The following is a 12,035-nucleotide window of genomic DNA, read 5'->3' as shown; positions in this document are numbered from 1 at the left end:
TTCTTCCTCTAGTCACTGTTATTTTCCTACGTATGGTAAAAGCATGTTAATATTACTCATAATTTGTTAAGCAGGCTTTCCAAAATCACTTGTTAAATAATCACTTCCCCTTCCCCTCCTCCACAGTGCATAAAATGCTATGTGCATGATCGATTTATTCCTTCCTTTTTTTCTTTCCTTCCTTCCTTCCTTCCCTCCCTCCCTCCCTCCTTCCTTCCTTCCTTCTGTCCTATTGCAGGATTTTCCCTGTCCAATCACATTAGGGCAGTGGGAGGCTTGTGATTGGACAGGAGAAAGGAGGCAGAGCAAGGAGCTGTGGAGACAGAGAGGTCTCAGGAGGAGAGAGAGAACCAGAATGGAGGTCAATGTGGTGTTATCAAAAGGTCTAATTTCATTCTTCTCCATGTGAATATCAGTTTNCCCAGAGTCATTGGTTGAATAAGCTGTTCTATATCTAGTGTATGTTTTTTGTATCTTTGTCAAGTATCAGACGTCGGTCTTTACAATTATTTATGTTTGATACTTCCATTTAATTCCTTATATATAAATGCATATACATACTCATATACATTTGTCTGTGCATATGTACGTTTTGTGTCAGTACCTTACTGTTTTTATTGTGCTAGATCTATAATATATTTTGAAGACTGGAATAGCAGCCCTTCCAGTATTTTACTGTTTTTTGTTTAGTTGTTTGGTTGGTTGTTTTTTTTTTTTCTACTCAGGATTGTTTTGTCTATCCAGAGACTTTTTGGCTCTATATGAGTTTTATAATATCTTTTCTAGTTCTGTGACTAATATTATGGCTATTTTAATTGGGCCTATATAGAATCCCTGAGTCTAATATTGCCTTCATCTCTTTGTTTATAATAAATCATTTGGATTAAGGTCAAATAATGTATAAGACATAAGATTTAAAACAGACATTTTTGTTCTTTTGTGTATTTTTGTTGTGTGTCATATCTTATGCTATTAAATAAAATTTCAAAAATTGTAAAAAAAAAAAAAAAAAAGAGGAGGAAGCATAAAGCACATATCCAATTGTGGCAGGCTTTTAGAACCACACCATATGATCATAATTCACTCACCTGTTTATGTGCATACACATGGATGGAGGTTGGAGTTCTTTGCCATTATTCACTATATTCAATTTTCCCTTTTTCTCTTTTCCTTTTCCTTTTTTTCCCATAGGATTCTAAGTGAAACTATAGCTCAGTTCTGGTTACCCTGGCTACTCCGTGAGCGCAAGCAACTCACCTCTCTCTGCTTCACCAGAACTCAGGTTACGTACATATATAGTATAGACTGCCTTCAACTGGTTTTCTGTGAGTGGTAGATATCCAAAGTCAGGTTCTCGTGTTTGTGAATCAAATATTTTATGCACAAAGCTGCNTCTCTAGACCGTCGTACCCTTACATTTAGGTTTCCCTGTAATCACTGTCTGCTCCAGCCTGTCCCTTTTCTTTGTCCTGACTCCATCACTGAATACTTACTCTTCTGGATTATAACCCTTGTCAGATGCATAAGCACACTATTCTTTCATCGTCTTTTTAGCATCTTGGAATGGCAATGAATTATAAATGGTTTTATCTTTCTTCACTTCATTCATTCTCACCTGTGGATATTTGTAGAGTTCTAGTAGTGTCCCTATATTGGCAGATATTATCCATGATATGCCTGTGAGTACTGCAATAGACTTCATTTCTCCCCTACATGTATAATTAGGCACATACTTCTTTGGCCCGGACAGCCACGTGATGCATCTATCCAATATCCACCATTCATTGAACAGGACATTATATATATCATATCCCAGAGATACATTGGGTAAAATATGAGGGTTCCTGTTGATCTCCTCAATAGCATAAACCATTGACAGAACAATCTGGTAGTTTTTAAAATTTAACCTGCACAGAAGATACAAGAATATTTAGGGTTGCTGTGGTTCAAATGTCAAATAGCTTCATATCTGAATACTCTGTCCTCAGTTGATCACATTCTTAAGGAATCATGTAGAACTTTCAAGAAGTTGAGCCTTACTGGAGGAATTGGGTCATTGGGGACAGGCCTTTGGGCTTTACATTGTTACTTTACTCCCTGTCTAATCTCTTGTTTCCAGAGTGTAAATACAATTTAACCAGGCAACTTCTAGCTCCTACCATTTTTATTTCCCTCTCTGCTATCAAATCTTACCTACCATGATCACCAGAATCTCTCTAGAAGTGTAAGCCAAAATAAACTCCTTTCCTGTAACCTGTTTTGTTAGGATATTTTGTCACAAAGGTGGGACTCATGTCTCTAGCTGCATATGTAGCCTAGGATCGCCTAGTCAGTCATCATTGGGAGGAGAGGCCTGTGGTTTTGTGAAGTTTCTATGCCCCAGTATAGGGGAATGCTGGGGCCAGGAGGCAGGAGTGGGTGGGTTGGGGAGCAGGAGGAGGGCGGAGGTGATAGGGGATTTTTGGAGGGATAAGTAGGAAAGGGGATAACATTTAAAAATTAAATAAAAAAAATCTAAGAAAAAAGAAATAATAGCAAGAGGAAATATTCAAACCATGCAACATAATTACTTCTAGGGATTAAATCTTTATATCTTTATACTGTTAACATTCTCAGATTTATAACCTTTTGTGTTGAAATTATAATGTGGTTTTGAACAGGTAGTGTTATCTGGTCATGAAAGTGGAGCTTCACAAATAAGATTAACATCTTTATGAAATATCAGAGGCAGTACTCAATCATTAGCTATCTCAGTGAAGCTGGTTGGAAACATAGCCTTGGGAGAAAACTGAGAATAAATTTCAGATTTCCGTGCATAGGGACTAGGCTTCTGCAAATTACAGTACCTGCAGTTAGGGTCTGTAAAGCACACTCATGTATGGAGCCACATAGATGAGTATTTTGACATTGAAAGGAAATGTAATTATAGGCAAAATGAAAATAATGAACTAGAGTTATGGAGTATGTGTGAAAAGGCTTAATAGAGAACACTGTGGGATTGTGGTGAGAAGAAGAGCGTGAAGGGAAGGGATAACCCAAAAGAAGAGGGCATGAAAGCATGGGAAGCCTTCCTTATAACCGAACTTAAAAAGTAATGGAGGCCTAAAAGACGTGTGGAGTCTTCCTACCTTCCTTTCCTTCCTTCCTTCCTTCCTTTCTTCCTTCCTTCCTTCCTTCCTTCCTTCCTTCCATCCTTCCTTTTCTCTCTTTGTCTCTCTCTCTCTCTCTCTCTCTCTCTCTCTCTCTCTCTCTCTCTCTCTCTCTCTTTCACTCTTTCTCTCTTTTTCTTCTTTCTTCTTTTTTCCTTCCTTTTTCTTTCAGATTACATTAATCTACACTGAAAGACTGGGACCAAAAATGAACATTTACACATAGAAACTTTTTCTTTTTAATACTTTGACGTGGGATAAAGTCTTAAGTATAGTAGCAAAGGTCACCATTTGTGTTGTCTTATCTTGTATAGATATTCGGACTTTTCCATTTCCATTAATCCAGATTCTCATCTGACATATTATGATTATGACAGATGAACCCCCACTTAAATTTGTTACATTTACTCTACTCAAATAAACTTTCTTGAGTTTATATTTATATTGAATGAATATTTGGTACTGCTGAATATCTTTATGTGCTGAAATATTTGTTGAGTTCATTGGCTTTATGAATCACATGAATCAGACATGGAAAAAACAAGATATTTTCTTTGCTTGAAAGCTTTTCCATGTTCAGTAGTGGGATTTTACACAATACAAAATTACCCAATTTTATGTATGGTATGAAAAATCAAAAGGATGGATTATATTTAAAATATTCTGGTATAGATGTACTAGGGTCAAATAAGAAATTGACACTAAATGATAACTGCCACTTAAGAGCTAAACAAAGAATTCTCAACTGAGGAATAATGAATGGCTGAGAAACACCTGAAAAAATGTTCAAATCCTTAATCATCAGGGAAATGCAAATCAAACAACCCCGAAATTCCACCTCACACTGGTCAGAATAGCTAAGATCAAAAATTCAGGGGACAGCAGATACTAGCAAGGATGTGGTGAAAGAAGAACACCCTTCATTGCTGGTGGGATTGCAAGTTTGTACAACCACTCTGAAAGTCAGTTTGATTGTTCCTTTGAAAATTGGACATAGTACTACCGGAAGATCCAGCAATACCTCTCCTGGGATGGAACCCAGGGCCCTCAATGGAGGAGCTAGAGAAAGTACCCAAGGAGCTGAAGGGGTCTGCAACCCTATAGGTGGAACAACAATATGAACTAACCAGTAACCCCAGAGCTTGTGTCTCTAGCTGCATAGGTAGCAGAAGATGGCCTAGTCGTCCATCATTGGGAAGAGAGGCCCCTTGGTCTTGCAAACATAATATGCCCCAGTACATGGGAACACCAGGGCCAAAAAGCAGGAGTGGGTGGGTAGGGGAGCAGTGAGGGGAGGGTATAGAGGAATTTCGGGATAGCATTTGAAATGTAAATGAAGAAAATATCTAATAAAAATTTTTGCAACAAACAAACAAACAAAAAACCCCAATAGTGTCTTAATTTACCTGAAGCCACCAGCTTCTGGCCTCAGAGTAACTTAGAGACAAGACAGGTAAGATATAGAAAGCAACCTATACCCTTACAGAAACAAGTTCTGTCCCTTACCCTCACCCACAAACCAGTGCTCTTCCCCTGTGGCTACTTTCAAGAGAGGAATCAATCTAGACTTAACTCCCAACACCCACATCTACTGGAGAATCTATAAGCCAACATTAAGAGCAATGCTATGTTCTGCACTTCTTGAGAGATGCCACCTGAGGTGCACTGTGCCTGCAGAGTCTTACCCAGTATCCTGCTCCTCAATTCCAAGACTTCTGTTTGAGACTGGACCTGACCTTCAGCAGATATATTGTATAAGTTAGAAGCCTTGGGAGATAGGTTTAGAACCTTAGTTAGGAATTTAAAGTGTGAACATTTTGTGGAGAACCTCAGCATAATAAAATATAACTTTTGTTATATTTTGTTATACTAGCTATCTGCATATGGCATAATTCACAGGATATGAGAAGATCCTTAGAAAAGTTTAAACTAAGATGGCTTCTTGCTATTCCATGTACATTTTTGGCCTAGGAAGAAGAGTAAATTCTTGACTGCAGGACTTGCCTCCACAAAGACACAGGCTTCTGCCTTAAGACTGAGTAGTGGAGCTATGGTCCCAGGAAGAAAGGCACCAGAATGCCAAGGAGGAACCTCTGTGGTAGGACTAACTCCCACAAAGGCATAGGCTTCCACCCTAATTCCAGGTAGCAGGAGCAGGCCATGAGGGACTGGATGGAAATAACAAGAAGGACAGGTCTTAAATTTGAAAAGCTTGTAAATCAGGCCTACTCTTACTGCAACCTAAATTGGTACTTCAGAAAAGAGAAGTCAAATTACTCTAATATTTGGCAAACAAATTGGCAAAAGAAATAAATAAGAAAAGAAGAATTAAGAAAATTAATGTAAAGGACAAGAAACTTCCTGAGGGGTAGATGGGTGGAACATTTTGCCTAGTACAACAAAAATGCCTATTCTCAAGAAGGAACCTAAGGTAGTTATTCTGTTGTCTACCCCAGTAGTCATTGAGCCCTGACTAGATAAGCCAAATCTCTCAGAATCCCCTAGGTTCTTATGGAAAATGATTAAAGACATTGTCTCCTGTCGAATGAAAGGTAAGATTCTAGCTAGCAACTTGGCAAAAAGATGGAGAAATAGTCCATTCAGAGAAGACTGGACGGAGCTGATAAGGACCCAGTCAGATGTCTCAATGATACAAAGATCTCTCTATCAGTAACTGCTAATAAGGTTAAGGCTGCTCCTAGCTGTTTAAGCAAACATACTCCTATGACCACTGAAGTAGAATACAGACCATTTATACAAAAGAGCCACAGCAAATAAGACAATGTTTTCCACAAAGAGGCAGTAAGGATGCATCCTATGTAGCTTGCTCATGAGAAAAGGGAATTAATGTTAGCCTCAGCAGAAATGAGGGAGTCAAAGGGCTTCTAGAAAATTCCAACATATTAAAGGCCTGGAACAAATTTTAGATATAACCAGAGGGAAGCCCACCCTTTATTGGGTTGGGTAACAGCCATGTGGAGACAGGCTTTTTCCACACTTGATCTAAATCATTTTGAGGCAGAAGCACAATGGAAAAAGAAGAAAAAAGCAATTGAATGGGCTAGGAAGTTGAGTATACTAAACTTACTTAACAATCCTTGGTGTGATTCTAAGGAAGTGAAAGACGTATGATAAGAACTTCAAGTCTCTGAAGAAAGAAATCAATGAAGATCTCAGAAGATGGAGAAACACACGGACATACCATTTAACACAGATTTGGAAAAACATCACAGCAGCATCAGTCATCTACACCTCTACTGATAGGAAATACCCCTTAAATCAGTTTTCCACCTTATAGTGAAGAATACGAAGACAATAATATTTGAGATTTCAGGCAGNGAATACTGCATGTTTGACTGTGAAATAGCAACAAACACAAAATTCCTCTCAACATTCTTTGACCCACACATATAGCAGATGAATCCTGTATTTGGTTACCAGTACAATAAAACTACCAGAATTGTACTTGAAAATGTATATGATTACCGAAATTGGAAGAAGTAAGGAGCAGGTCAACAAAAAGAGGAGACATCAACATCAACCACAGTAAACCATTGTAATCTCATTATTTGTCAGAATTGTGCCTTTGACCTAGACATTGATAGGAGAACATCATGGAAGCATTCTCTCTTGGAATATAATACCATCATACCATCACCCTATAGATTTAAATGCTCAATTTCAATATTTTGGGCTATACCCACAACTGAATAGGCCAAACATGACTGTTGTATGTGGACAAATTTCTGAGCCTACCCTACTATGGTAAGATGGACATATGGAATAACCACCTGATATGGAAGCCAGAAAATGATTCATGTCCTTCTAGTAATGACTGGCTGGAAATTGCAGCATTGGGGACACAACATTACAGATTTCCATTGATCTTGACTGACTTACTGTTACAACCCTTTGCATCTTTCTTGAAGCCTCACCCCATGAGGAAAACCCATGCAGAAAACTGGACATTCTCTGATTTCATGGTATTCTACAGAACTCAGATTATACCATAACATAGCCAGCCAATTTTTTTCAGACCAAACCTATATACCACTACAGCTTTTGATACAAAAGGCCTTATTCCCCATAATGGAATTTCTGGGATGGGTACCAACCAACGTAAAATGGACTAATGTATTGACCTACATCACTTCCTAAATATAGGATGGCCTCTCAATGCAGTCTCACAACTCACACTGGACTTATGAGGGTAAGTCTATTCAAATTGACTTAACTTCCATCAGTGGCTCCAATGTCAACTCTACCACCACTGTACAACTTTTAATATACTAGTAACAAAACAATTCTAAATTATGGAAGAAACAATAGAGTGACATAACTGACCAGCAGTCTTTTTCATACACCACTCTCAGAAGATTTATAACTTGAAAGAAACAATGGACTTCACTAATTATCAATAATACACTGAAACCCACTTTTAAAACCAGAAAGTCTGCTTGTTAAATGATGAAAATATTTTGGAGCTGTCATGCCATATATACATTTCATGACAATGAAAGATAGACTACACAAATCCTCTGGATATACTTGCCAGAGAAATCATACACTTGTTTCTTCGCAGAATATAAACTACTGGTTCCTAGTTTATTGAAAATCCGGTCTAGACTTACACTGCCTACAAAATTGATTACATCAACACAAGAGAAGGCATGATAAAATTTGCAACCAGGCAACCAGAGGGTGTTATAGATCCTATTACTTCTTGTGTAAAGGTGGTAAATTACAAAAGGCAGACCAGAGAAATTTGATAGAAAAATGAATCTTTCCAAACTAGAATATTAGTCTTCACATCCAGGTCTTCCCCATTATTTCTATATGATTTTTCACTACCACAGATTTAGGAATGAGTCATTGAAGACTTTGTGTCCCAAAAAACCATATCCAATATGCAAGAACTGCCCAATGGACTCTAATGTGATGAGGTATATGTCTTTCCTGTAATGTGGAAATTCTATGGAATCAAAGAAGGCAGCCTAATACCATGTATTACTGGTAGAGGATTCGATGAAAACAACATATTCTTCACAGCCTGTGGGGGATCTGAAGATAAACCTGGTGGAGGAAGAACTGGAACAGTACACAGTGTATGATCTGACATGTCATCCAGCATACAGTGAGAAAACACAAAGTACCCAAAGCCAGGGCAGTGGCTGCTTTCCTGGCCTTCAGCAAAATCTCACCAGGGGATTGGAGCCTCACCTACTGGTCCATGGACAGGCTCCTGGACTGGCGATTCAGAATCTGCTAAGCTAAACAGGTTGCACCCAGATTTGCCATTGAATACATCAACATACCCTAGCTGGTAAAAATCTATACATAAGCTTGTATAATAAACAATGTAGCTAGATCTATATTCTGATGCTGGTCTCTGTCGTCTGATTTTCAGGCATCATCTTGGACTCTCTCCAATTACCCCCTACTTCCCTTACCTGTTCCCACTGCAGCCTACTACAAGCCAGCCTTCAAGTCCCCTACTTCTTGACCAATGGTTACCAGAGTACATGTGATGACCTAAGCTTACCTGGAAGACATATTATTACACTTAGGATCCACAAGACATAACTCATCTTCAACCTCAAATTATGGCAGCTTAAGCACACTCATTGTCTGAGCCTGAATTGAGGAGAATACCAGTTTTCTAGTTCTCCCCAGGAAATAAGTTTGCTGCAAGAGAACCTTTATGGTTGCTGGAGTTATGTTAGTTGGCTCCTTACTTGGAGCTGGCATAGCATCTTCTGTTCTCTCAGAAATTTGTATATAGCAGACATCAGAAATCTTACTGAACAACAAACACTGACTATTAATGCCTTAACCCATGGACTAACAAGACTTAGTTTTGGAACTAAATTTATTAAAGTATCATTGGCAGATACTAACAAATATATAGCTGAATATTTGAATGAACTAGCTGTGGCCATGCATATTTCTCAAAATCCCTGCCACAATTTATTTAGATAAGAAGAACAAGAATGTATCCATGCAACACTCATGCCTCAGAGAATAGAGAATTGCCTGTCTCAACTCTTTTCTACAAGCTTTGGAATAGAAAGAACTGTCTACAATACTCTCCAGTGCCCAAGGCAAACCTCTTGGTGAGGATATGGTTTGTGCAAAATACATTTACTCTTATTCTATACAGTTTAAGCAGTATCAGCTTATCACACACACCTGTTAGCTCAAAAACAGGGGATGCATTTGTTATACCCTCTGATTCTTTCCTATGGAGAATATATGTACTACTTTTTAATTGTGTTTGAAGTACTGACTAGAGCAATGAGGTACTACAAGGAAATTAACATGACACAAATAAGCAAAGAAAAAGTCAAACTATCATTATTTGTAGATGACATAATGCTAAATATTAGAGATTCCAAAAATTCTATCAGAAATAATCAAATTCAGCAATGTGTCAGAATGCAAAATCAACTTTCACAATCTATAGCTTTTTGATACACCAAATCCAAACATACAGAGTAGGAGAACATGGACACATATATGAAGAATTTATTCAATGAAAGCTTTAAACGTATGAAGAAAAGGGGGAAAGAGGGAGAGGGAGAGGGAAAGAGGGAGAGGGAGAGGGAGAAGAAAATAAATGATATGATATCTCATGTTCATGGACTGGTAGAAGTACTATGGTGAAAATCATCGTTCTACCCAAAGCTATTTACAGTTTCAATGCAGTCCCAGTCAAAATGACATCAACTTTTTCCACAGGAAAAAATACATACAAATTTGATACAAGTGATTCTGTGGTGGGAAATGATGCTGGAAGGTCTACAATTCCAGATCTTAATATACGTTAGAGAGACATAATAACAAAACAACATCATCTATACTCAAAACAGACATGTAGACCAATTGATCAAAATCAAATCTAAACATGAATACATGTAACTTCAACGAGTTAACATTTGACTGAGATGCAGAAGGAAAGAAAGAAAGAAAGAAAGAAAGAAAGAAAGAAAGAAAGAAAGAAAGAAAGAAAGAAAGAAAGAAAGAAAGAAGGAAGGAAGAAAATTGCATGCTGAAGAAAAGAAAACATCTTCAAGAAATACACATAGACCTGGATCAGGAAAAGAGAGTGAGTGGGTTGGGTACTAAAGGGAGGGGAGAGAGGATAAGGGATTTTCGGGGAGAAACTAGGAATGGGATAACATTTGAAATGTAAATAAAGAAAATATCTAATAAAAGTATATATAGAACAATTAAATTAAACCTGTGTCTATTAAATTTCACAAAACCTAATTCCAAGTGGATTAAAGACATAAATGTGAAGGCTGAACCCCCGAGACTGTTAGAAGAAAACAGGCAGTCTCCTCCATGATACAGTTGTAGGAAAAGATGCTATTTCCTCAAGAATTAAAACTAACAATTGAGAATTGGAACTTCATAAAAATAACATCTTCTGCATAGCTGTCAACGTAAAGAAGCAGCCCAGAGAGCAAGAAAATCTTTGCCAACTGTAAACCTGTTTGAGGTTTAATACCCATAACATACAAAGATAATGATCCTTTACTATCCAGGAAGAGAATTTTCCAAATGCTCATTGTACAGAATTCACACCAATGACTTGCATTGTGATTTTAGGTGATATTACTGGATGTAATTCATGACAACATTAATTCATGACAACAGACTGGAAGAGGGCAGATATAGTGGAGTAATAAGGGGAGAATTGAGTCTCAGAAAAGAGAAGCTAGAATGAAAGGAACTAGAATACTTTTGTTCTTTTTTGAAGCAAAGAAACTAGTAAATGGAAATAACAAAATAAATTATCGACAGTTCTTGGCACATAAGAGCAGTATGGAGGATGTAGATGGCAGTGTTGTATGCACACATAATATTTCTAGGCATTGTATATCTTTAAAATAAGGCAGAAAATAAAGATTATAAAATAATTAACTTACTGCATATAGTAAGTCTCATTGCTTGGATCTTCAATTGTGGAATCTAAGACAATAGTAAAAAGAGGTAAAAATGCAGCAACTACCACATCTCCATCCTTGTATACACTGGTGTTTGTCTTTGCAGCACAGTAAGAGCGGTCAATTGAGTACTCATAACTGGAATACTGCAGGAGCAGGAACATAAAAATCAGAAGGAGCATCATAGAAGTATCTGCAAAGTTTAAGTCTGTAGAGGTTGAATTTTCAAAGCCAGGAGATATATACATATCTGATGAATTTGTATCAAGTTATGCCTATTCCAATTTTGTTGTTGATTATGATGGTTACTCTTATTCCCATGACTTCTTCTACTCAGTTTTGAATATCCCCTGAAGGATTCCGGAAACTTTCTTTACTAGAACTCCATATTTGAAGTACCACTTGTAGGCAAAAAAACACAATATGGAAAACATGTTTGAGGCTCAACATCTCTAGTCCCAGGTGCCATGATTTCATCCAGTTCCATTCAGGGCTCCTGAGCTAAAGTCCTCTTGGGAAGACTTGACCAAGCTGATGTCAAAAAAACTTACCTTCTGCTATGTATGAAAATATTGTCATAAGGGATGGGGGTGTATCTCAATTGACAGCATACTTTTCTATCGTGCAAAATGTTCTGGGAGTAATCACTAGAAATGTTTCAACTGGGCATTGTTTTACACATCTGTAATCCCAGCACTGGGGATAAAGATTTATGAGAATTCTTAGGTCCAGATCACCTTTGTAGACACAGAATGCTTGAGATCTACCTGTACGAGACAGTGTCTCAAAAAAGTATTGTTCTGATTCAATTGTATGTTCAAAGAATTTATTTTGATTATTTAATGTGATTATCTTAGAGTATGTGAGGCATCTGTCTGCCATCCCCACTTAAACAAATGAAAATGAACTAAAAATTATTCACACACACACACACACA

General features: G+C 37.6%; 1 protein-coding gene across 1 annotated transcript in view; it reads right to left on the bottom strand.

Annotated features, from left to right (window-relative positions):
- Positions 1 to 11,283, bottom strand: part of LOC110315014 (vomeronasal type-2 receptor 116-like) — a gene marked incomplete at its 3' end in the record, with an annotated part of 12,829 nt that extends 1,546 nt beyond the window's left edge. Inside the window, exons 1-2 of the mRNA XM_021189188.1 lie at positions 11,081 to 11,283; positions 1,601 to 1,907 (exon numbers count right to left, since the gene is read on the bottom strand). Of these exons, the coding sequence (XP_021044847.1) occupies positions 1,601 to 1,907; positions 11,081 to 11,283 (510 nt within the window). The remainder of the gene's footprint in view (positions 1 to 1,600; positions 1,908 to 11,080) is intronic.
- Between the last annotated feature and the right edge of the window lie 752 nt (positions 11,284 to 12,035).

Source organism: Mus pahari, unplaced genomic scaffold (assembly GCF_900095145.1).
Source record: "Mus pahari unplaced genomic scaffold, PAHARI_EIJ_v1.1 scaffold_11238_1, whole genome shotgun sequence".
In the NCBI taxonomy this organism is placed as follows: Eukaryota; Metazoa; Chordata; class Mammalia; order Rodentia; family Muridae; genus Mus; species Mus pahari.
The sequence above is the reverse complement of the archived record's forward strand: the minus strand, read 5'-3'. Positions and strand labels throughout refer to the sequence as shown.